The 23,239-nt window shown below is 62.6% G+C and overlaps 3 protein-coding genes across 10 annotated transcripts; all 3 read left to right on the top strand.

Annotated features, from left to right (window-relative positions):
• The first annotated feature begins 83 nt into the window (after positions 1 to 83).
• On the top strand, positions 84 to 1,316 carry LOC103352497 (shisa like 1). Its single transcript, XM_008275323.5, has 3 exons — positions 84 to 321; positions 444 to 654; positions 1,015 to 1,316. The coding sequence occupies exons 1-3, from the start codon at positions 216 to 218 to the stop codon at positions 1,175 to 1,177; spliced, it is 480 nt and encodes a 159-aa protein (XP_008273545.2). The 5' UTR covers positions 84 to 215; the 3' UTR covers positions 1,178 to 1,316.
• Positions 1,243 to 15,570, top strand: UNC45A (unc-45 myosin chaperone A). 4 transcript variants are annotated; one of them, XM_008275321.5, is made up of 20 exons: positions 1,243 to 1,381; positions 1,591 to 1,752; positions 1,893 to 1,929; positions 2,216 to 2,391; positions 5,155 to 5,247; positions 5,668 to 5,835; positions 7,190 to 7,358; positions 7,656 to 7,826; positions 9,271 to 9,442; positions 10,278 to 10,578; positions 11,035 to 11,129; positions 11,358 to 11,499; positions 11,738 to 11,878; positions 12,028 to 12,155; positions 12,289 to 12,355; positions 12,653 to 12,766; positions 13,014 to 13,129; positions 14,436 to 14,553; positions 14,648 to 14,803; positions 14,964 to 15,570. In XM_008275321.5, exons 1-20 carry the CDS (start codon positions 1,376 to 1,378, stop codon positions 15,219 to 15,221), a joined length of 2,790 nt encoding a protein of 929 aa, XP_008273543.1. In that variant the 5' UTR covers positions 1,243 to 1,375; the 3' UTR covers positions 15,222 to 15,570. The 4 variants fall into 4 exon arrangements, 3 of the variants coding, with proteins under 3 accessions (XP_008273543.1, XP_008273544.1, XP_089166864.1); XM_008275322.5 differs by having other exon boundaries at positions 1,336 to 1,381; positions 2,146 to 2,391; XR_016218351.1 differs by lacking the exons at positions 14,648 to 14,803; positions 14,964 to 15,570 and having other exon boundaries at positions 11,769 to 11,878.
• Positions 15,571 to 16,520: 950 nt separating this feature from the next.
• Positions 16,521 to 20,930, top strand: RCCD1 (RCC1 domain containing 1). Of its 5 annotated transcripts, none has more exons than XM_051834320.3 (8): positions 16,521 to 16,916; positions 17,259 to 17,500; positions 17,593 to 17,983; positions 18,082 to 18,203; positions 18,970 to 19,065; positions 19,399 to 19,569; positions 20,201 to 20,230; positions 20,669 to 20,930. In XM_051834320.3, exons 2-8 carry the CDS (start codon positions 17,335 to 17,337, stop codon positions 20,818 to 20,820), a joined length of 1,128 nt encoding a protein of 375 aa, XP_051690280.2. In that variant the 5' UTR covers positions 16,521 to 16,916; positions 17,259 to 17,334; the 3' UTR covers positions 20,821 to 20,930. The 5 variants fall into 5 exon arrangements, 4 of the variants coding, with proteins under 4 accessions (XP_051690280.2, XP_089166860.1, XP_069910655.1 ...); XM_070054554.2 differs by having other exon boundaries at positions 16,582 to 16,903; XR_016218350.1 differs by having other exon boundaries at positions 16,762 to 16,903; positions 20,098 to 20,230.
• Positions 20,931 to 23,239: the final 2,309 nt, after the last annotated feature.

The raw sequence follows: 23,239 nt of genomic DNA, 5'->3' as shown, positions 1-23,239 counted from the left end.
CCCCTTGCGCCCAGAAAACCTCAGGCGCGAATTCCACCGAGAGACACAAACCCGGTCCCTTTCATCTCTCTCCAGAAGCCTGGGACAGGGCAGCTCCAGCAGGGTTGTGGGCCCACGGCCTGGCGGCTTTGATCTTGTATTCTGTCTGCAACCGCGGCCACGCCGAGGAGATGCTGGGGTTCCTAGCACCAGGGCGGAGGCCGAGGTGACCTCTCATGGGCTTCCAGAAAAGGGGGCCCGGCCCCTCGCCCACAGGCCTGTGGGTGGGGCTACTGCTGCTCCTGGGTCCGGGGTCCCGTGCTCGGCCCACCTCTCTCTCAGGTACTGCGCTTCCCGGGCGTTTTGCGGGCTGCTGGGGGCGGAGGGGAGGAGAAGGGAGCCTGCTTTTCTGGCGTGGGCAGGCCCCTCCCGCTGGCCTCCAGCCCCCGTGCCTCTCTCCTCAGCTTTGGCCCACCACCCCCACTTGTGCCAGACCAGCCCGGACGCCGACGGCCGCCTCCACCGGGGTTTCTTCTGCCCTCGGCTCTCCGACGCCCCGGAGGAGGCCTACTGCTGCCACCTGCGGGCTGCCGAGGGCTCCTGCTGCACGCGGGCAGAATTCGAGGCCCTACACCGAGTCAACCTGTCCGCCCTTCCGCCCCCGCCCATCCTCAGGTGCGGACCCCAACCCGGAGCCACCGACCAGGGGTTCTAGGATCCGGGGCTCTGTTCCCAGGTTCCGGGGTGGAGTGGGGTGGCGAGTTTGCAGTTTGCGGATTAGCGCGGGGACAATGAGCGAAGTCCCGTCAATCATGACACACACTTCTGCAATGGAAAAGTGCCGGGGGCTGCGGGAAGTGGGCACCCACCCTGAGTCAAGGGGTGTGTCGTGAGGCAGAGGGGGTCGGGGCGGCTCAGAAGGGCCTGTCGCGCGTGGATTACACCCAGGATGCCAGTGTCCATCCAAATGTGTGCGCCAATGAGTACGTGAAGATCTACATTTCTCTGCTGCTAACACTCTCTCCTCTCCCATAGGGGCCCGGGCCCGCTCCTAGCGCTGGGCCTCTACAGCCTGCTGCTGGTGGCCCTAATGACCACAGACCTGGTGCACTTCTGCCGTGGCCGGAGCCCGCGCCGGGGCCGCCGCGCACCTCCCTCTAGGTCCTCGGCGGCTCGCCCCCTACGGGTCTCCGCGTGAACACGCAAGGCACGCCTGGGGCCCTCTCTGCGCCTGCGCACGGAGAGCCCCGCCCCGCCTGGGCAGCACGTCCTCTCCGTGGCTCCGCCCCTTCCCTGACACAGCGCTGGGCGGGGCCTCTCGCGACGGCTTCCGGAGCCTAGACACACCCCCGCCCCAGAGACTGCGGCTGCGCGGGGAAGGGACATCGGCTCTGCGATGACTGTGAGTGGTCCAGGCACCCCCACCCCGAGCCCCGGCCCGCCGTCCCGGGGTACGAGGCTCTTCCCGCACCTCCGCGCCCCTTCCCTGACCATACCCTGGCCACCGCCTCCCGCGTTCCTGGCTCTGCACGGCGCTCGCCCGCGGGCCGCGCTCCCCGCTCCCTCTCCCCCGAGCCCACCGCGACGCGGCCCGCCGCCCCCTCCCCACAGGCCAGCTCGGCGGAGCAGCTGCGGAAGCAGGGCAACGAGCTGTTCAAATGCGGAGACTACGAGGGCGCCCTGGCGGCCTACACCCAGGCCCTGGGTCTGGGCGCGACGCCGCAGGACCAGGCCGTCCTGCACCGGAACCTGGCCGCCTGCCACCTCAGGCTGGTGAGGAGCCCCAGCCTGGCCACCCCGCTTTGTCACATGTCTGGGGGGCCGCGGAATGGATGGGAGGGGCGTGGGTGACTGCCACGCGGCCGGTCCCCGGGAGGGGGGGACCCTCCGCTCAGGCACCTGCTCTCTCACAGGAGGACTATGACAAAGCCGAAGCCGAGGCATCGAAAGGTAGGCGAGCGCCGGCTCGTGACACGGGCGACAATCCTGGGGCCACTGCATCACCACCGCGTCTGCTGCTGTGACCCCCTAGCTCGCCTGCCTCCTCCCTTCGCACTTGCTGGGGCCTGCCCTTTTCACAGCTACCTGTACCTTGTCTGGGGCTGGAGTACCGAGCCCCACCTCTGTCTCCCACCCCCACCCCCACCCCTTCCTCTGGCCCTCCAGAGCTTTCTCTCCTGCTCTCGCCCGGACACGGTGGCCTCACGGGTGCTGACAAGCTCCTGTTTGTGCTCAGCCATCGAAAAGGACGGCGGGGACATCAAAGCGCTCTACCGGCGGAGCCAAGCCCTGGAGAAGCTGGGCCGCCTGGACCAGGCCGTGCTGGACCTGCAGAGATGCGTGAGCCTGGAGCCCAAGAACAGAATCTTCCAGGAGGCCCTGCGGAACATCGCGGGCCAGATCCAGGAGAAGGTATGGGGGATCCGGGCACCGAGCGGTGGTGCCGGGTGGTGGTGCGGGGGTAGGCACAGCTCCCTGGGTGTGGGCGCGCAGGATGGTGCCCGGCGAAGAGCAAACTACAGGTGCAGCCTGGTGCTGGTAGTTGTCACCGCTTAAGTGGTGAGATTGGGGGGCAGGGCTCGTGTGACTGCTGGCGGGGGTGGAAATTGGTACAACGTCTGGAAGTGTTAAATGCTCATAATCTGTAATCTACTATATTTACCCCCCCCTTTGGTACGTTTTATTTATTTATTTATTTATTTGAAAGGCAGAGTGACAGAGAAGGGGAGAGATGGAGAGAGAACGCTTCCATCTGCTGGTTCACGCCCTAAATGCCCGCAACAGCTGGGGTTGGGCCAGGCTGAAGCCAGGAGCCCCGAACTCCAGCCAGGTCTCCCACGGGAGTTCAGGGACCCTAGCACTTGGGCTGGCTGCCGCTGCCTCCCCAGGCGTGAGTGTTAGCAGGAAGCTGGATTGGAAGCAGACTAGACAAGACAGACCAGGCACTCTGATATGGATGTGGGTGTCTAAGCTGCAGCTTCACCTGCCCACCACAGACACCTACCCCAGTGTGTTCACTTCTTGCTGTTTTCCCTGGAGCAGGGGCGAGGGAACCTTTTGTCTGCCAAGGGCCGTTTGGATCTGTCCACCGTCATTATGGGCCATAGAAAATGATGGACTTAAAAAGCAGCCTGCTGTAGTTTGCGGAATTTTGAGTCTCTTCGGTGGTTGCCTTGGCCAGAACAAATGATTTCGCAGCCTTATATGGCTCAGACACTGAACGTTCCCCACCCCTGCCCTAGAGAGGCCTTGCCTGCGTGCACGAGTTTGTACGCGTGTGTTTATTGCAGCCTTGTTTCTAGTAAGGAAAACTTGGAACTCGCCTAAATGCCTGGCAGGAGGGGAATGGCTAAATACCAGGGTGATGTCGTCACTGCAGACTCCCGTGTTGTGGTTACTCAGAACAGGCGGATCGGAGGCAATGGGAGAGCCGGCCAATGAGGAAAGACTGCTCAGTAACACACAGTGTGTTAAAATGGTCCCCCACACCGAAAACTGCTTTACCCTGGGGGGTGGGCGTCCAAAGGAAAGGACGAGTATATCAAAATGGTAACACTGTGACCTCTGGGGAAGGAAGGGGAGTGAGTGGAGTCCCTGCGTCATCCCTTAACTGTTTTAAATTTGAGAGGCAGAGATGGGTTCCTGTCTGCTGGTTCACTCCCCAAGTGCCCACAACAGCCAGAGGTAGACCAGGCTGAAGTGGGAGTCTAGGTCCCCCACGTGGGTGGTGGTGAGCCAGTTATTTGAGTGGTTACCAGTGTCTGGCAGGAAGCTGGAATTGGGAGCGGAGCCAGGACTTGATAAGGGCCCAGGTGTACTGAGGACAAATGCCTGCCCGTCAGTATTTCTCAAAGAAGGAACGGTGTGTGGTACACGTGTTTCAAAGCTAGTGGAAACAGAATCTAACGATCGCCATGAGCTACCGCCAAGCCTGTGTCAAGCAGCTACTTTGGTGTTAAAGTGGGCGTTGGTGCTAGCAGTTAAGAGGCAGCTTGGATGCCTGCGTCCCGTATTGGAGTGCCTGGGTGCACACCCCAGCTCCACTCCTGTTTTTGGCTTCCTGCTAACGCGCATCCTGGAAGCAGCAGTAATGGGTCAGTGACTGGGTCCCTGTACATGAACTTCATGGACCTGCCGGTCAGCCTGGCCCCGCCCTCTAGTGGGCATCTGGGGAGTGAACCAGGAGTTAGGAGTTCCCTGTCTGTGTCTCTCTGCCTCTCAATCAAGGGGTAGGGTGGGGGAGTATATACGTATGTATGTATATATATATATTTAAGCTGTCTTAAAAAGCGTGCTGACATGTTGTAAGTAACGTAATGGAAACACTTTACCGAAGGTTGGGAGCTAGGAAGGCAGAGCGCTTTCCTGATACCAGCACTGTGTGGTTGGCAGCAGCTGCCTGGAGTCCTGTGTTGAGAAGGACCAGGAAGCAGACTCCCCGGGTTTAGCAGGGGAATCCACCACCACTGATGAGTCATGTCTGCCGTGGATGCGAGAAGCGGAGGGGAAGGTGGGAGGTGCGCTGGCCTTGTGACAGAGAGACCGAGGTTGGGGGGGGAGGGGTTCTTCCATCCACTGGTTCCTATCCCAGACAGCCAGAAGTGTGCTGATCCGAAGCCAGGAGCTTCCTCTGGGTCTCCCACGTGGGTGCAGGGGCCCAAGAACCTGGGCCATCTTCTACTGCTTTCCCAGGCCATAGCAGAGAGCTGGATTGGAAGTGGAGCAGCTGGGACTTGAACCGGTGCCCATGTGGGATGCCGGCACTGCAGGCAGCAGCTTTACCTGCTGTGCCACAGCACAAGTCCCATTCAGATGATTTTCTAAAGAAAACTGAATAATTTTGGAGCTAAAGAGCATTAGCACGTCCTTACAGCCTGCCAAGTCCCTTGCACCGGGTGTAAATGCCAGTGCTTACGCCGCCAGGACAAAGATGGCACCACTGGGGGCGAGTTTCCTCATAGCTGCCCCTGCTTCCCAAGCAGGAAGTCACTCAGAAAGGAAAGCAGCCGCGGGAAGCTCCGGAGGAGCTGCCCGGCGAGTCTCTTCCGGCCCAAGGTGCTTATTGGGAGCCCATGCATCCTCACTGGGCCTCCCAGAGATGGCAGGGGACAAGCGGGGACACGCAGTGCCCATGACCCAGAGGTGATTTCTTCCACGCGTGTGGTTTCATCACAGGTGCGGTACATGTCCTCAACGGACGCCAAAGTGGAGCAGATGTTTCAGATACTGTTGGATCCAGAAGAGAAAGGCACCGAGAAAAAGCAAAAGGTATGGGCCCCGGACTCCCGCTGGGGCTGCCCGTCACAGTCCACTTCCTGTCTCCTGCCGGCCTGGTCTGCTGCACCTGGGCTTGTGGGGCCTGGCCAGGAGCTCTGAGGGCCTGGGGCCTTGGCAAGAGCCAGGGAGAGGGTGCGGTATTTATGGAGCTCCTTGCCGGCCAGGCCCTGTGCCAGGAGCTGGGTGGGTGGAGGTGGTTGAGCCGCGTCCCTTGAGGCTCTGTGGGGGACTCAGGACCCCATTTACTCCAACCATCAACCCCGAGGGCGGGCTCTGCCCGCTTCCGAGAGGTTAAATTCATGGCCAAGGCCACCTAGCTGCTAAGTGGAGGAGTGAGGTCCAGCGCTCGGGGCCTCTGCCCTGTCCCAGGCCATGCAGTTTGGCGGTTATGACCCACATCCTTTGCCACAGGCGTCTCAGAACCTGGTGGTGCTGGCCCGGGAGGATGCTGGAGCTGAGAAGATCTTCCGGAGCAATGGGGTTCAGCTCCTGCAGCGCCTGCTGGACACGGGAGAGACGGACCTCATGCTGGCTGCCCTGCGCACCCTGGTTGGCATTTGCTCTGAGCACCAGTCACGGGTAGGTGGGCAGGGGACCTAGTGACAGCTTCAGTCCATTCAGCCGTCTTGTCTGCTGTCCCTCATCTGATTCCAAAAGAATCAGAAGGTAGAGGCCTACGACTAGAAAGGAGAAATTAAAATGGCACACACACACCAACGTGCGTTGGGATGGAGTGGGGCCAGCCCACAGCACCCCGAACGCTCCCCAGTGTGGGTGTGCAGGTGTGGCCCAGGCTTTCCTGGATCTGCTCACATGGAGGTAGCTGGCCTCTGGCTCCTTCAGCATGCTGCCCAGCAAAGTCTAAAGATCCAGCTTGCATTTCTTCCTCCCAGGGGTGATGTGGTCAGTGATGGCACCGCAGGGGCAGTGACCTGGTTCTCAGGTGGCCCGTGCTGTCCCCAGTCCTGCTCCTGGGCCAGGGTGGTGAAGTCTGTGCCCCTAGCTCTCCCCCAAGCTGCCTCGTCCTCAGAGCGGGAACTTGACCCCCGGGTGCTGATCAGAGTCTCACTGTGAAGTGTTGGGTAAAAGCTTGTCGGGTCAGGCTTGGGCTGTGTTTCTAGGACTCCCGTTGCTAAGAATGGAAAAACTGTGAAGGAACAGGCCCAGGCAGACCCGCTGGGTTTGCCCAGCTCAGAAATGGGGTGGAGAGGCCTCACCGGCCCATCTCATGCATTCCGCATCCCCAGAACAAGGACAGACCTCAGCGCGGGGACGGGGGAAGGATCGGGTGTCCGTGGGCCTGCTGTCAGGTGGCTTTGTCAGGTTGACGTGTCTCCCAGCTGCTCTCAGAGCCACAGCACCAAGCAGAGCAGAGGAAGTGGGGGACTCTGTTTCCTTTAGAAAGTCTTTCCATCAAATTTTTTTTTTTAAGATTTATTTATTTATTTGAAAGTCAGAGTTATACACAGAGAGAAGACAAGGCAGAGGGAGAGAGAGAGATAGTGTCTTCCATCTGCTGGTTCACTCCCCATTTGGCTGCAGCAGCCGGAGCTGAGCTGATCCGAAGCCAGGAGCCAGGAGCTTCTTCCTGGTCTCCCACGTGGGCACAGGGGCCCAAGGACTTGGGCCATCTTCCACTGCTTTCCCAGGCCATAGCAGAGAGCTGGGTTGGAGGTGGAGCAGCGGAGATACGAACCGGTGCCCACATGGGATGCTGGCACTGCAGGTGGTGGCTTTACCCTTAGGCCACAGTACTGGCCCCTCCATCAAAATTATCCTGGTAGCTCCCTGGCTCACGCCGTAAGACACTTGGAGCCGGTCTTCCCCCCCGGATGTCTCCTGACTGTCTGGCCACAGCTCTGACTCATGGTAGGGATCTCCGAGCTTGCCCTTCCTCAGCCGGAGGCCTCTGTCCACCTCTCTCCCGCCCCAGACGGTGGCAACCCTGAGCGTGCTGGGAACTCGGCGAGTGGTCTCCATCCTGGGCGTGGACAATCAGGCCGTGTCCCTGGCCGCCTGCCACCTGCTGCAGGTCATGTTTGATGCCCTCAAGGAAGGCATCAAAAAGGGCTTCCGAGGCAAAGAGGGCGCCATCATTGTGGGTGAGTGGGAGCGGCTCTGGGGCCCTTGGGTGGTGCTGTTCTGGGAGGGAGGGCCTGCCTGCCAGCCGGGCTGGTTCCTTTAGGACCTGGTAGCCACAGGTCATGCGGGAATATGGGGCGGTGACGGTGTGCTACCCTGGATTCGAAGTGGCCAGGGTGTCTTAGGGGAAGGCAGACGCTCGGCCCGTGGCCTAGGATGCAGACACCTCTTCCCTGTGGCTCCCTGGGGTTGGGGGGAAGGCGGAGGGTCAGAGGGCCAGGCCACTGTGGAGCCCACTGGTGTCATCTTGTTGCCAGATCCTGCCCGGGAGCTCAAAGTCCTCATCGGGAACCTCCTGGAGCTGCTGACGGAGGAGGGGGTCTCCGGCCAAGGCCGGGACAATGCCCTGACCCTCCTGATTAAAGTGGTGCCCCGCAAGTCTCCTAAGGACCCCAACAACAGCCTCACCCTCTGGGTCATCGACCAAGGTGGGTGAAACAGTTCACAGGCACTGGCCTGAGTGGCTGACACGAGGGATGTGGCAGCCGAACCCAGCCACGTGCCTGCAGCCGAGTGCATCCCGGGGGTGCTCACCCTGCACCTCTGTGGTCAGAGAAGCACGAGTTGAGGTCTAGTACGTCATCTCGCACTGCTCTTCCCCCGGAGACGGACAAAGCGAGCTCGGCACAGGCCCCACGTGGGCACACCTGTGGGGCACACCTGTGGGTCCTTCCGAGGGTGCTTCAGCGTCTCTTTCCCAGTGACCCTGCAGCAGGGATACTAGGTCCCCCTCCGTCCATTCTTTCTTTTCTTCTTCTCCTTTGATTTTTCTTTTTTGAAGATTCACTGGGGGACGGTATTATGGCTTAGCAGGTTAAGCCCTCACCTAGGATCCCAGCCTGCCACAAAGGCACCAGTTCATGTCTGAGCTGTTCCGCTTCCAGTCCAGCTCCCTGCTGATGTGCCTGGGAAAGAGGTGGAGTTCCAGGCTGCTAGCCTGGCCCAGCCCTGGCCACTGTGGCCATCTGGGGAGTGAACTAAAGGATGGAAGATCTCTCTCTTTCTCCCTCACCCTCTGGGACTCTGCCTTTCAAATAAATAAACCTTTTTAAAAAATTTTATTTGAAAGGAAGGGAGAGAGAGACCAATCTTTCATCATCTGGTTTGCTCTCCAAATGGCTGCAACAGCTGGGGCTGGGCTAGGCTGAAGCCAGGGGCCCAAGGACACAGGCCATCTTCCGCTGCTTTCCCAGGCGCATTAGCAAGGAGCTGGATCAGAAGTGGAGCAATCAGGACTCAAACCAGCACTCAGAAGGGTTGCTGGCTGTGGCACAACACCAGCCCCTGATACCTCTTATCAGAGGTACCACAGATGAGCAGCCAGGAAGCCCCAGGACTGGGCACCCTGGGCTGGGCCAGCATTCAGCTTCACTTACCAGCGCTTTGCCTGACCCTCCAGCTGCCACCCAGGTAGTGGACCGGCTGTATAGGTCCTCGAGCTGCTGTTTTTAAAAAAAAAAAATTTAAGATTTTTATTTTATTCGAACAGCAGAGTGACAGAGAACTTCCACCCGCTGATTTACTCTGCAGGTGGCCACAGTGGCCGGGGCTGAGCAGGGCCAAAGCCAGGAGCCTGGAGCTCCACCCGGGTCTCAGGCTGCTTTCCCGGGCACGTTGGCAGGGAGCTGGCTCGGAAGTGGAGCAGGCAGGCCTCGGCTGGGACTCGCGTGGGATGGCGGCGTTGCAGGCGCTCGGCTAACTTGCTCCGCCACAACGCGGGCCCTGCAGAGCTGCTCTTGAGGCCGTCGTCCCAACTCCGACTCATCCGGGGGAGCCGGGGCTGCTTCTCCGCGCGGCTCCCCAGCAGCCGCCTCCCTTTTCCTGTGCTGGTGGGCGCTGGTGTTCCGCGGCCTAGGCAGGCTGTCTCTGCAGGTCTGAAGAAGATTCTGGCGGTGGGGGGCTCGCTGCAGGACCCCCCGGGGGAGCTCACGGTGACCGCCAACAGCCGCATGAGCGCCTCCATCCTTCTCAGCAAGCTCTTTGACGACCTGAAGTGTGACGCCGAGCGGGAGAACTTCCACCGGCTCTGCGAGAACTACATCAGGTCCGGCTGCCGCGGGAGCGCCCGGCTCCGAGGGGGGGGACGCCAGGGAGAGACCAGCCTTGGGGAGGCCCCAGCCGGCGTGCGTCCTGCGTCACAGCGGCCCCACCAGGCTTGTTCGTGGTGGATTTTCCGAGGACACAGCAGGCTCTGAGCTGCTCCCTGAGCGCTCACTGCACACGCGGGAGCCCGGGCACTGCGCTGTCTGCTCGCACTCAGGCGTCCTTATCCTAAGGAGCTCACAGCTGTGCAGGAGACGGCCGTGACACAGTAACCAGAGCGCCTTCAGCTGCTGCTTTTTTAAGATTGATTGATTGATTTGAAAGGCAAAGATAGGGAGAGACAGAGCTTCCGTCCACTGGGTCACTGCTCCAGTGGCTGCAACGGCCAGTGATGGGCCCGGCTGAAGCCAGGAGGCAGGAGCTTCCTCCTGGTCTCCCACGTGGGTGCAGGGGCCCAAGCACCTGGGCCATCTTCCGCTGCTTTCCCAGGTGCATTAGCAGGGAGCGGGATCGGAAATGCAGCAGCCAGGACTCAAGCCGGTGTGGGGGGGGGGGGATGTTGATGTCACAGCAGCGGCTTTACCTGGGGCCACAACGCCGGCCCCAGTCTCATAGCGTAGGAAGGGACTCAAACAGGAGTCTGTGGGCGGGCACAGCGCAGACGAAAGCAGAGGTGGATTGGCCACGGTCGCCAGCGTGGAAACGCCCGCCTCCCCTTGGCAGCTTTTCTTGCTGCTCTGCCCAAGTCCTGCGGGTGTCTGCCCCGTGGAGGGATGGGAGGGAAGGGGCGTCCCTTTCCTGCTTTCGTGTGACAGCTATCGTCCTGTGCCCCGCAGGAGCTGGTTTGAGGGCCAAGGGCTGGCCGGAAAGCTACGGGCCATCCAGACGGTGTCCTGCCTCCTGCAGGGCCCTTGTGACGCCGGCAACCGGGCCTTGGAGCTGAGCGGCGTCATGGAGAGCGTGATCGCCCTGTGTGCCTCTGAGCGGGAGGAGGAGCAGCTGGTGGCCGTGGAGGCTCTGATCCACGCAGCCGGCAAGGCCAAGCGGGCCTCCTTCATCACCGCCAACGGCGTCTCGCTGCTGAAGGACCTGTACAAGCGCGGCGAGAAAGACAGCATCCGCATCCGGGCCCTGGTGGTGAGTCGGGGCGGGCGGGCGGGTGGTGCAGCCGGGTGCCGGCCCGCTCTGTCTTGGGGCGCGGCCTCAGCACAAGACTGGGCCTGCAGGGGCATGTGCCGTCCCCAGGAGCGGGAGGCTCAGGAACTGTGCAGCCTTGCATGGGCACCGAGCCCCGCGTGTCTCCGTCCCGTGAGGGTTTGACCTTGGCTGAGTTCCTCTTGCAAAGACTTTCTGTGGATGACATGGAGAGGAACTGCAATTCTTCCTGTAGGCTGGGAGGGACTGGGACCCAGCTCAGCCCTGTGGCCGCCCCAGTGGCTGGTTTTACTACCTGAGGCTCTAAAAGGTAGCTTGGTGTGTGCGTGGGGGGTGCTGATTGTGTGTTTACGCCAATCAGGAGTCTTGGCAGAGTGCCAGGGAGAGAGCCCAGCCTCTTCCCTGGGCCTGGCAACCGGTCTTGCCCTCCTCCTCCAGGGACTCTGTAAGCTCGGCTCGGCTGGAGGGACCGACTTCAGCATGAAGCAGTTTGCCGAAGGCTCCACCCTCAAGCTGGCCAAGCAGTGTCGGAAGTGAGTAGGCCCGCTGTGGCTCCCCCACAGCTCAGCTAGGCCCCAGAGATGGAGGCTGGATTGGGGGTGGGGCCGCCTCACTGCCCCCGGCAGACCCTCCGGGGTCCTGGTGCATGGCCTGCATCTGTATCCGTGTGGTGCCTTGGCCCTGGCTTTCCCCCATTGTCCTGTGTGCCTCCTCCCCCCGCCCCAGTTCTGAAGGCCGTGCACTGTCCTGCCTGCCCCCAGGTGGCTGTGCAATGACCAGATCGATGCGGGCACGCGGCGCTGGGCTGTGGAGGGCCTGGCCTACCTCACCTTCGACGCTGACGTGAAAGAGGAGTGCGTGGAGGACGAGGCCGCCCTGAAGGCCCTGTTCCAGCTCAGCCAGGTGACTCCATGGGGCCCTGCTGTCTCCCTGGGGACTCCGTCCAGGAGCAGAGCTGGCAGGCCTTGGCCAAGGGCTCCTGTGCGGCTGCTCTGTGGAAAGATGGAGTCAGGAGGTCAAGTGTGTGGGCTCCCAGTGCCTGGGGCCGGGGGCGGTTCCTGGAGCCCTCCTGGTGTCCCGCCTAGGGTAGAGTGGACCTCTGCACCGCCCTAGCCGACTGAACGCCCCTCTGCCCCACCAGTCTGAGGAGAGGGCCGTGCTGTTTGCCGTAGCCTCAGCCCTGGTCAACTGCACCAACAGCTACGACTACGAGGAGCCCGACCCCAAGATGGTGGAGCTGGCCAAGTATGCCAAGCAACACGTGCCCGAGCAGCACCCGAAGGTGAGCCGGCTGCCAGAGGGCTGGGGCTTCCCCACCATCAGGACTGCTCCCCCCGGGCTCCCGCAGCCAGAGAGCGCCTTGTTTGCGCGCTGCTTCCCTCTCCCTGTCCAGCGAGCCCGGGCCCCTCTCTAAGCTGCCCCCTTCCCCAGGACAAGCCGAGTTTTGTGCGGGCCCGCGTGAAGAAGCTGCTGGCGGCGGGCGTGGTGTCGGCCATGACGTGCATGGTGAAGACCGACAGCCCGGTGCTGACCGGTTCCTGCAGAGAGCTGCTGTCCAGGTGAGGCCGCGCTGGGGGAGCCCGACCTCCTGCTCCCGAGCCTCGGGCTGCCTGGTGACTGCCCAGGGAGCAGGTCCTAGGCTGCCTGCCTTGGCTGAGCCTGGGGGTGACCCTCTCCGCCCACCCCCTGCAGGGTCTTCCTGGCTCTGGTGGAAGACGTGGAGGACCGAGGCACTGTGGTCGCTCAGGGAGGGGGCAAGGTAAGCCGGCCTGGGGGAGCGACCTCCTGTGGACTGAGCCTTGCCGAGGGGCTGGGCACGCTCCTCGGCATCCCTCCCTCTGCTGAGCTCCTGAGCTCACCTCCTTCCCCCTTGCCTCGCTTCCTCTGTGGCCCCAGCACCCAGCGCCATCCGCGTCTGCCTGCATAGGTGTTTGAGCAGGTGCAGCGGTAGCTTCGTGGGAGACTGCAGACAGGGACGAAGAGGCTGAGCGGAGAGAGAGGAGCAGCGGGGCTGCCTCTGGCCTGCTTATGGGCACCCATGGTCTCGTCCCCACAGGCGCTGCTCCCGCTGGCCCTGGAAGGCACTGACGTGGGGCAGACAAAGGCGGCCCAGGCTCTCGCCAAGCTCACCATCACCTCCAACCCGGAGATGACCTTTCCTGGAGAGAGGGTAGGTGTCTAACCCTACCCTGGTGTCTACCCTGGCCCTGGCCACTCCTTTGCCCCCTCACTGGACCCTGATGGCCTGTGGCCTGACCTGTGGCTCCTCCCGGGGACCAACAGGAAGTGGCAGCTTTGCTGTGCCCTGCAGTGGGGAGCGAAGCCTCAGAGGGCGGCACTCTTACGGTGGACTCCCCCGGATGGGATGGGGGGTTCTGCGGCCAGTGGGCCTGACAGACGGGGTTGTGTTATCACAGATCTACGAGGTGGTCCGGCCCCTTGTCTCCCTGTTGCACCTCAACTGCTCAGGTCTGCAGAACTTCGAGGCGCTCATGGCCCTGACAAACCTGGCGGGGATCAGCGAGAGGCTCCGGTGAGGCCCCGTGGGATGTGGGGCCTGGGCTGGGCTTCAGGATTCGGATGAAACCCCGCAGAGCACTTTACAGTTTGGAAAACACGTGTTGGCTGCTTGAGCCTCCTCTTCTGCAGGAGACAGGGCAGGGGAAGCAACAGGGCCTCGGGCGGTAGCGTCGTGGGGTCTGGAGTCCGACTCCACGGGTTCACATCCTGGCTTCGCCAGTTCCTGGCCTGTAGCCTCCAGCGAGTTAGCTCAGTGTCCGCCCGAATGGATGACTTGGTATCGAGCTCGCAGTAGTGGTGAGGAGAGCTCAGGGAACACACATGTCAGCGTATCTAGTACGGAGGTGCCAGGCCTGCAGCTGTGAGCCCGACCAATACGAACATCATAGCTGTTGTTGCCGATTGGCACCTGGGGCACATTTCTCACTACTCGGCCTGTTTTCTCTTTTGTGAAATACAAGGGCACTTCAAAAAGTTCACGGAAAATGGAATTGAAAGTTTGTTTTGTTGCAGAAGAATTTGAAATTCATGCATGAGAGATCTTCCAAAAGTTCATGGTAGTTATTATGCTTTTACTTATTTATTTAAGAAGTATCCCTTGTGTAATAAGAGGATCTATTCATTTATTTGGAAGTGTCTGTTACAGAGACAGCTTCTCTCCAGAGGCTGGTTCACTCCCCAAATGGCTGTAATAGCTGGGGCTGCGCCAGCTGAAGCCAGGAGCCAGGAGCTCCCTTCCAGCTCTGCCCCGTGGATGGTGGGGACCCAAGCACTTGGGTCATTTTCTGCTGCCCTCCCAAGCCATCAGCAGGGAGCTGGATTGGAAGTGGAGCAGCTGGGACCTGAACCGGTGCTTATGTGGGACGCTGGGGTCACAGGCAGTGACTTAACCTGCTGTACCACAGTGCCGGCCCTGCAAGCTAGTTTTTATGGAGAAACTAGGCATTGGTTGCACAATTATTTTTGCACCACAATAAACTTATCTTTTAATTCCATTTCCCATGAACTTTTTGAAGTGCCTCTGTAGTCACGATCCACTGGCACCTCACCGTGGTGCTGGTCAGGATAAGGGCTCGGATGTTGCTATTAGCCTCACTGTCACCACCGCCCTGGTCCCCCACCTCCTAGTTCTGAGCGTTTTCCTGAGCCTGGTTGGAAGGCTGAAAACCACTGCACTTCCTACCTGGTGCTGAAGGCGGGGTCCTGGGACGTCAGCAAGGGAAGCCATCCCCAGGGCTCAGTCGCACGGGGATGTGGCGAGGGGTCGGGGTGGACGCGGGAGCTCTGATGGTGCCGGCCCCTCCGCCCCCGCCCCACAGGCAGAAGATCCTGAAGGAGAAGGCCGTGCCCATGATCGAGGGCTACATGTTTGAGGAGCACGAGATGATCCGCCGGGCAGCCACGGAGTGCATGTGTAACCTGGCCATGAGCAAGGAGGTGTGGTGGGGCCCGGGGGCCACCACAGGCCGGCGGGGCGGGGGTCTGGCTCTGCACCCTGCTGACCTGGTCCGCCGCCCTCATCCGGCCGCAGGTGCAGGACCTCTTTGAAGCCCCAGGCAATGACCGGCTAAAGCTGCTGGTGCTGTACAGCGGAGAGGAAGACGAGCTGCTTCGGAGGGCGGCTGCCGGGGGCCTGGCCATGCTCACCTCCCTGCGGCCCTCGCTCTGCAGCCGCATCCCCCAAGTGGTCAGTGCCTCTCTGGGGAGGTGGGGGCGGGACTTCCTGCACCGTGGCAGTTGTGGGGGGCGGGGGCAGGTCCTAGGCTGGGGCAGGGGGCGGTCCCTGCCGTGGTTGAGCCCGGAGCCCGTCGCCCGCTTGGCGGTCACGCCTGCCCTCTTTCCCGCAGACCACACACTGGCTGGAGATCCTGCAGGCCCTGCTGCTGAGCAGCAGTCAGGAGCTGCAGCACCGGGGCGCCGTGGTGGTGTTGAACATGGTGGACGCCTCGAGGGAGGTGGCCAGCACTCTGATCGAGAGTGAGGTGCTGGAGATCCTGCTGGTGCTGGCCAAGGGCGAGGAGGGCCCGGTGACGAGGGCCGCGGCAGCCTGCCTGGGGAAAGCAGTGGAGTACGGGCTCATCCAGCCCAGCCGGGGTGGGGAGTGAGCCTGCCCGCGCCCAGCGCGCTCACGCACGCTACCTGTTGCAGCACAGGGAGCAAGGACTGAAGCGGCGTTGGCTGGCGAGGCCCTGGGCTGCAGGCGCTCCTGCCCCTCCTCCCCATTCACGTCCTCTGCTCTGCATCAGAGCCACATTTGTCACCCAGCTCTGCTCTGCCCGCACTGCCTCCACCTCACTCAGGGGCCCTCTGAACTACTGTAGACAGCCGGGGTGGGCACGGCGCACCCCGGCTCAGCCCTGACTGCTGGGGCGAAGGCAGCCTCACTAGCTGTGAGCGTCACCTTGGCCAGCCAGCAAGCCTGCCCAGCCCTCTAATAAACGTGTGTGGAACTCAGGTGTGTGCCCCATTCCTGAGCAGGGAGGGCGCTGTGGGTGGGGGTCCCAGGCTGAACCCTGGGTGAGTGTAGCAGCAGGGCCACCTCTGTGGAAGGGATACAAGGGATTCTCCACCCCAGGGCCCACTGAGTGGTGTTTTTTAAAAAAACATTGGGCCAGCATTGTGGCGTAGCCGGTAAAGCCACTGGCTGTGACATGGGCATCCTATATGAGTGCCGGTTCAAATTCCCGCTGCTCCACTTCGGATCCAGCTCCCTGTGCCTGGGAAAGCAACATAAGAGTGTTCGGCCCTTGTCATCCATGTGGGAGACTTGGAAGTGGCTCCTGGCTTCGGCCTGGCCAGGCCCTAGGCGTTGTGGCCATGTGGGGAGTGAACCAGGGGCTGGAAGCTCGCTCTCTAACTGTGCCTTTTCAAATAGATAAATCTTAAAAAAAAATAAGTTTTTTTTGAGTGAGGCAGACATAGCTCCCATCCACTGGTTCACTCCCGCCGTGCCCCGCACAGCCTGGCAGGTGTCAGGAGCCAGAAGCGATCCCGGTCTCCCGTGGGAGTGACAGAATCCAGACCCTGTTCCGGCAGCAACCTGAGCCGGGGCTCCGACCTAGGCTTGGCCCCTTAGTCCTATTGAGGGTCAAGGGATAAGGCTGGGTGCAGACTTTCAAACGCTGGCCTTCCGTACGTCTCATCCTTAGAGTGTGAATTTTGTGTGACCTATACGGTGGGTTCGGCACTGGCGTGTGCCCGGGAAGATCCGGCCCCGCCCACAGCGCGCCCTGGTTGGAGGAAAGGCCTGGGCGGGCCATCCGGGAGTCTGTTTCCGCTCTGAGGGCTAAGCCAGGTTTGCAGCTCATTGGTTCAGCAGAGGTAATTGAGAGGCTCTGAGCCAATCAGTGGGCGAGGAGCGCCCCGAGGCGCCTGCCAGTAGGGCTGTCGGTCTGGGGCTGAGAGGAGGGGTCGTCATGGAGCCGTCATGGGTACTCCTTAAGTGCTTCGGAGCTCCACTGCGAGCTCGGCGGACGCCTCCGGGGGCAGGGCCACGTCTGCTGCGGGGATCGCTGCCCTTCGCGGAGCGGCCTGCAGCGGTCCGCCCGCGGCCGAGGGCCGGTTCCCTCCAGCGCGGGCCGTGGGCGCGGCTGCCGTGAGGCGAGCGCCCCGCGAGGGGGCGTCACCGCGCCCGCCAGCGATTGGCCGGGGCAGACTGCCGCCGCCAATGGCCGGCTCTTCCGGCGCGCGGCTCTTGAATCTGTTTCCCCTGGCGCGGACCCCTGCCCGGCTGTCTCTTCCAGAAAGCCTTGCCTGAGGCGGCGGAGGGTGCGGGGCCTAGGTGGAGGTCAGCGGCCCGCGTGCGTGGGGAGTGGACACGGAAGGGGTCGGGGCCGCCGGCAGCTGTGGGCGCCAGGAATGGCCGCGACGTTCGTAGCGAGCCGGCCAGGCCGGAGCAGCGGCGCCAGCCCGAGTGCGTGCTCGCGGCGCGGCCGTGTGGGTCGGCGACAGTCACGGCCCTGCCCGGCGGGGAGCACGGAGCGGGGGGGGGCGTCTCCAGCCCCCGGGATCACGGGCGGGGACAGGGCAGGTGCCCCGGGGCGGCAGGCGGCCGTCGTGGGAAAGCCGCGAGCGCTCCCGCCCGGGCCATGCGCCCCAAGCCTCGGCGGGGTGAGCAGGTCGGGCCTCCCCCCATTTCGCAGATCCCCCGGAAGGCCGGAGACTGCGTGTCCCGCCAGGGCCTCGCCGCGGGGCAGCCAGCACAGGGCGCTGCCGGACATGGCCGAGGAGCGGCCAGGGGCCTGGTTCGGCTTCGGTTTCTGCGGCTTCGGACAGGCGCTGGGCTGCGGGCGCGGGCGCCAGGTGCACAGCCCGGAGCCGCTGCGGGCGGGCGCCGACGTCTGCTGCGTGAGCGCCGCCTGGAGCTACACGGCCGTCGTGACCCGTGAGCGCCCCGCAGCGTCCCCAGAACGCCCCTCACCCTCTCCCCGGCCCCAGGTGCTCGGCCCCTAATCCCGCCCGCTCTCCGCCCCGCAGGTGGAGGCCGCGTGGAGCTGTCGGGCTCCGTGAGCGGCGCGGCGGGCGGCTGCAGGGCTGCGTGGGCCACAGAGGGGCTCGTCGCGGTGCTGTGCGGCGGGCCGGGACCCGAAGCCGAGCTGCAGGCCTGGGCGCCCGAGTCGGCGCTGCGCGGGGAGCCCCTCTGGGCCCGGAAGGTGCCGCCGGAGCCCGAGGGAGAAGATGGGACGCGCGGCGAGGCCCGGGCTGGACCGCTGCCCCTGCTGCCCTGCGCCCGCGCCTACGTGAGCCCGCGGCCGCCGCTTTATAGACCTCTGGCCCCGGAGCTGCGGGCGCGCAGGCTGGAGCTGGGCGCGGAGCACGCCTTACTGCTGGGCGCCGAGGGCCAGGTGTTCTCCTGGGGCGGGGGCAGGTGAGTTGGGCGTGGCCAGGTGGAGGCCGGAGTGGGATTGTGGTGGAGGGAGTCCCTTGTGTTTCTGCGGCTGACAGGAGTCCCTCTCCCTGGCTCAGGCACGGACAGCTGGGCCACGGGACTCTGGAGGCCGAGCCGGAGCCACGGCCGCTGGAGGCGTTGCAGGGCCTGCGGATGGCCGAGGTGGCCGCGGGGGGCTGGCACTCCGTGTGTGTGAGTGGTGAGTGACCTAGAGCCTCTCCAACGAGCCGGGGTCTTGTCTAAACCTTCCTCATCCTCTTCCAGTTTGGGTGGCTGGTCTGGCCAAGCCTTCTTCCAAACGAGCATCCGCTCATTTATGACCTCTATAAATGCCTCCCCAGTCCAGCCCCTCTGCCTGTGCCTCCCCCGGCACCCGCTCCCACCTGCTCTACCTGCACCCCCCCTCAGTCTGCCACCAGCCAGAGCCGGCTCAGTCAAGCACAGGTACTCCCTCCGCGGAGCAGGGAGAAGTGGGGCCAGAACGAAGAGGTCCACTTTGGCTAGGTGGAGTCCCCCCGCCCCCACCCCGGCAGGTGGTCCCGGCACAGATATGTCCCAGGTTCTTGGAGCCCATACAGAGAGGATGGGGCTGGGAGCACATGGTCTTTGTCCAGGCCCAGGACTTCGGACTTAGGTCACCTGTAGCTTTAATGAGGCCCGGTGCCTTCCCCGCCCCCTTATTCTCTAAGTGTGGGCCTAGGTTGGCAGCCAGACTCTGGGACCCCTGGACTGGAGGAGGGAGAGCAGAGAGTTGCAAACAGAAGGAATTTGAGGCCTCAAGTGTGGTGTAGAGACTGAAACATAAATGCATCAAACTAGACTTTCCTCGCTCCAGATCCTCACCCTGTGCCCACCAGATCCTCACCCTGTACCCATGACCTTGGGCCTTGCCTTGGGAGGGGCAGGGGAGCTCCGGTGGATGGAGCGGGGTCCACAGCTCCGTGGGTCCCCTTGGTGTCTTTCAGAGGCTGGGGATATCTATGTGTGGGGCTGGAATGAATCAGGGCAGCTGGCCCTGCCCGCCCGGAGCCTGGCAGAGGACAGAAAGGCCGTCGGGAAAGGTGAGGCCACCTCGCTTCGGGGCCTGAGAGCGCTGAGCGGGAGTGGTGAGGGCTGGCGCTGTGGCGCCGCGGGCTAAGCCGCCACCTGTGGCTCCCGCCTCCCGTGTGAGTGCCAGTCCCGGCTGCTCCGCTTCTGATCCAGCTCCCTGCTGTGGCCTGGGAAGGCAGTGGAAGACGGCCCGCGTCCTTGGGCCCCTGCACCCACGTGGGAGACTCAGCTGGAGTTTCTGACTCTCAGCTTCCCCCTGTCTCAGCCCTGGCTTTTGGGACCATTTTGGGGTGATGAACCTGTGGATAGAAGAGCTAACGGTCGTGGTTACAATCCTTGCATAGCCACCAGCCCGCAGGAAGATGGCTGCGAAGCGGGGAGAGCAGCCGCGGGTGAGGACGGAGCCCCCGCGGCCTTCATAGCCGTGCAGCCCTTCCCAGCCTTGTTGGATCTCCCACTGGGGGCAGAGGCGGTCAAGGCCAGCTGTGGGTCCCGGCACACGGCCGTGGTGACACGTGAGTGGGCGGGGCGGGGTGGGACCCCTTCGGGAGCGGCCGCCCCGGTGGCCTGTCCTGTTGGCACAGGGAAGACCCTGCAGCAGGCTAAACTTCCTACAGAAAGGAGGTTTGTTTCAGCTCCTGGTTCTGAAGTGCAAGGTCATGGCCTCCTTGTGGCAGAGGTCTGAGTGGCGCAGACAGCACACGTGTCTGTGTCTCCCTCTGCTCCACCCTGAGCCCCGTACTTGGGTGAAGTTGCCATCCCTGCTCGCCTCACAGAGGGAATCACATTTGCACACAGGAAGCCTCGCGAGACACTGAGAACCATCCAAAGCGAGCCCTGCCTCCCTCAGCAGCTGAGCCCCCGGTTCCCCCAGGAGCTCCCGGAATCCCAGGCCCGGAAGGTCCTTCGGGAAGGAGACTTATGTTCTCCAGCCTTTGCATGCCCCGTCCAGCCCCTGAGAATCCCGCCCCCCAACTCAGCCAGCGTGAGACAGGCCAAGCCGTCGGCGCAGGGGAAGGCATGAGCTTGTTGTCTGTTGTCAGAGATGTGCTGACCACCCATGCGGCTGTGGCGTGTCCCAGGCCAGGCGAGACGAGCGCCCTGTCACCGACCATTGTGACAGCCGCTTCTGTCCCTTTGTTGCAGGAACAGGCGAGCTCTACACCTGGGGCTGGGGTAAGTGACAGGTTGGTTTCTGGGAGAGGGAAGAGCTGGGAGGGCCGCACAGGTGACACGGCCAGGCAGACGGGGCAGCAGGGGTCAGCTGCTTGGGAGGATGGGGCCTGAAGCGCCAGGGGCGCCCTCCCTGGGCTTGGACAGATCCAGGCACACCCAGAAGGTCGGGGATGGGGCAGGAGAGGACGGAGGCAGTGCGATGGCGCCTACCCGCCTGTGGTCCTGCAAGGCCAGCATTCAGCAAGTGTGCTGCTGTCCTGGCCCCAGGCCGAGGAGTGAAGAGGAGCACCCTGGCTCGGTGGCAGGGGAGCCCAGGGGAGCCTCCTCCCTGAGGCTTTGGGGCCCTGGGCTGCCCTGGAGTCGCAGCGCAGGCACCGGCGGGGTCGGGGGCATCGCCAGGAGGGAAGCAGCAGGGCCCAGCGCCTCGTTTCTCTTCAGGGAAATACGGACAGCTGGGCCACACGGACGCCGCCAGCGTGGATCGGCCCTGCCGTGTGGAGTATTTTGTAAATGAACAACTCCAAGTAAAGGCTGTCACCTGTGGGCCCTGGAACACCTACGTGTACGCTGAGGCGAGAGGGACGAGCTGATACACCTGTGTGTGTGTGTGTGTGTGTGTGTGTGTATACACAGTTATATAGAAAAATGTGTAAGACAAACGTATTGTATATTTAGAGATTAAAAACCTGTGGAACTCCCATCTGGATGAAGGCAGTTCATTGGTAGCACCCAGAGGTCCTGCCTTGGCCCCTTCCCATGAGAGCCTTCCCCTTAGAGGCGGGGCCTTCGCTTGTCTGCACTTGAAAACCTGTCAAGTGCTGCCCAGGGCCAGCGTTGATCGTTTTGGGCCGTACGGGATTCCTCTGTGCGAGTGGAGCCCAGGCTGTGAGTTCCTTTGTTGACGGTCACATGTGTGGTCTCTGGTTTCTGGCTGTGGCGGTGCCGCGTGGGCACCTGTGCCTGGCACGTGTGCACGGGTTCTGATGCAGAACGCCGAGGGTGGAACTCGGAGGTCCCAAGGCACCTCTCACCACAGGACAGCTGTATACACCCACAAGTAGTGTGGGCTTTGCTGTGACCCACACATCACGTGGATGAGCACCGGGTGTATTTACTTCCTTAAATCTCGATTTATTTTATGGATGTGAAGAGATCGCTCACCCACCGGCTCACCCCCAACAACCGCACGACAGCTCGGGTGAGCCAGACCAAAGCCAGGAGCCAGCAACCTGATCAATGGAGCCCTCACCCACTGCGTCCCGGGATGCACAGTAGCGGGACGGAGCCAGGACTCAAAGCCAGATGCTCCAGTAAGGGGTGTGGGTGTGCAGCATGTGGGTTCAGGGACTCAAATACTTGGGCCATTTTCTACCGCTTTCCCAGGCCATGGCAGAGGGCTGGCTCGGAAGTGGAGCAGCCGGGACTCGAACCGATGCCCATGTGGGATGCCGGCACTGCAGGCGGCAGCTTTAACCCGCCGTGCCACAGCGTTGGCCCCAGTTGTATAGTTTTTAAAATTTATTGTAGAGACAGAGAGAGAGCTCCCCTCTGCTGTTTCACTCCCAGACCTTCAAACCTCCGGCTGGGGACACCATCCACGCCCCCACAGGGTGGCCGGCAGCCTCGCCACTGCTCCCACACCGGCATCCGCAGGAGGCCAGCGTCGGTGTCCAGCGGCGGGCGCGGAACCGTGGCGCTCTGACGTGGAACGTGAGCGTCTCGGCCAGCAGCGTCGTAACCACTCGGCTGGACGCTCACCGGCCCTCTCGTTCCGACTGTTCTGCCCGCTTGTGTCGGTTGCTAGGAGAGGAAAGCTGTGTGCGGCTGCACCCGTGGATCCCTCCGTTTCTGCTCCGTTGTACCGGTGCTGCTTTGCGTGTCTGGAGGCTGTCCTGAGGTGCGTACCCGGACGGGAGGGGGGTGTTGCTGAAATGGTGGAGCAGGGAAGCCAAGGCACCGTCTCCACAGAAGCAACTCACTAGCTGGCAAAACCCACCGGAAGCAGCCTGTAGAGTCTAAAGCGAGTTCCAGCCTGACAGCCGGGCCGGCGCTGTGGCACGGCCCGCAGAACCGCTTCCTGCAACACCAGCATCCCACGTGGGAGCGGGCTCGAGACCCGGCTGCTCCTCTTCCCATCCCGCTCCCTGCCAATGCACCTGGGAAAGTAGCGGAAGATGGCCCGCATGCTTGGGCCCCGGCATCCACGTGGGAGACCCAGAAGCTCCTGGCTCCTGATCAGCCCAGCTCTGGCCATTGTGTCCATTTTGAGAGTGTGCCAGTGGATGGAAGACCTCTCTCTGTCCCTCCCTCTGTAACTCTGCCTTTCAAATAAATAGGACAAGACTGACGAGCACCAGGGAGGCTGGCATGAAGCGGTTGTTTCTCTGTGGCCCCAGCGCCACGGCCTTTGCAGTCCTGCACCCTGGCGGCGGGGCCGGAGAACCACAGCTTGCACGCGGGAGGCACCAGCAGGCGCCAGAGGGCACGGCACGGGGCTTTGGGAGAGCAGTGGCGGGCGTGCGTGCCGCCTTCCCGAGGAAGGCGTCGCCAGGCATCTGAAGGCCCAGTCGCCGTGGACTCAGCAGCGTCTGCAGTGAGCGAGATTCTGCCCGAGCCTGGAGCGGAGGCAGCCTAGGATCAGGACGGTGTGTGGTGCCAGGACAGCGACTGGGACGAGAGCGCCCACTGTGAACAACAGGACGCCCGACTGCTGCTTCCTCTGTCCGGGATTCCCTGTGCGCGAGGGGCACGCGGTCCCTCTCACTGGCCACTTTCCTCGCAGAGGCCAGGCTGCTGACCAGCTCCTTCGCCCCCTCCCTGCGCGCCTGCACAGCCCCGCCCTTCTCGTGAGAACTGGACGCCTATGCTAAAAGGATGGACTTAATGCTCTACCTGGTACATGCAGACATGGATCATACATGGAAACGTGAACGTAGAACTTTAAACCTCCAGGAAAAAACCGTCATGCTCTTGGGTTAGGGAAAGGTTTTGTAGCTAAAACAAAAGCAC

This window comes from Oryctolagus cuniculus, chromosome 12, assembly GCF_051225735.1.
Source record: "Oryctolagus cuniculus isolate XC-2025 breed Fujian yellow rabbit chromosome 12, ASM5122573v1, whole genome shotgun sequence".
NCBI classification, from domain to species: Eukaryota; Metazoa; Chordata; class Mammalia; order Lagomorpha; family Leporidae; genus Oryctolagus; species Oryctolagus cuniculus.
Note: the sequence above shows the minus strand (reverse complement) of the source record. Positions and strands in the feature narration are given on the sequence as shown.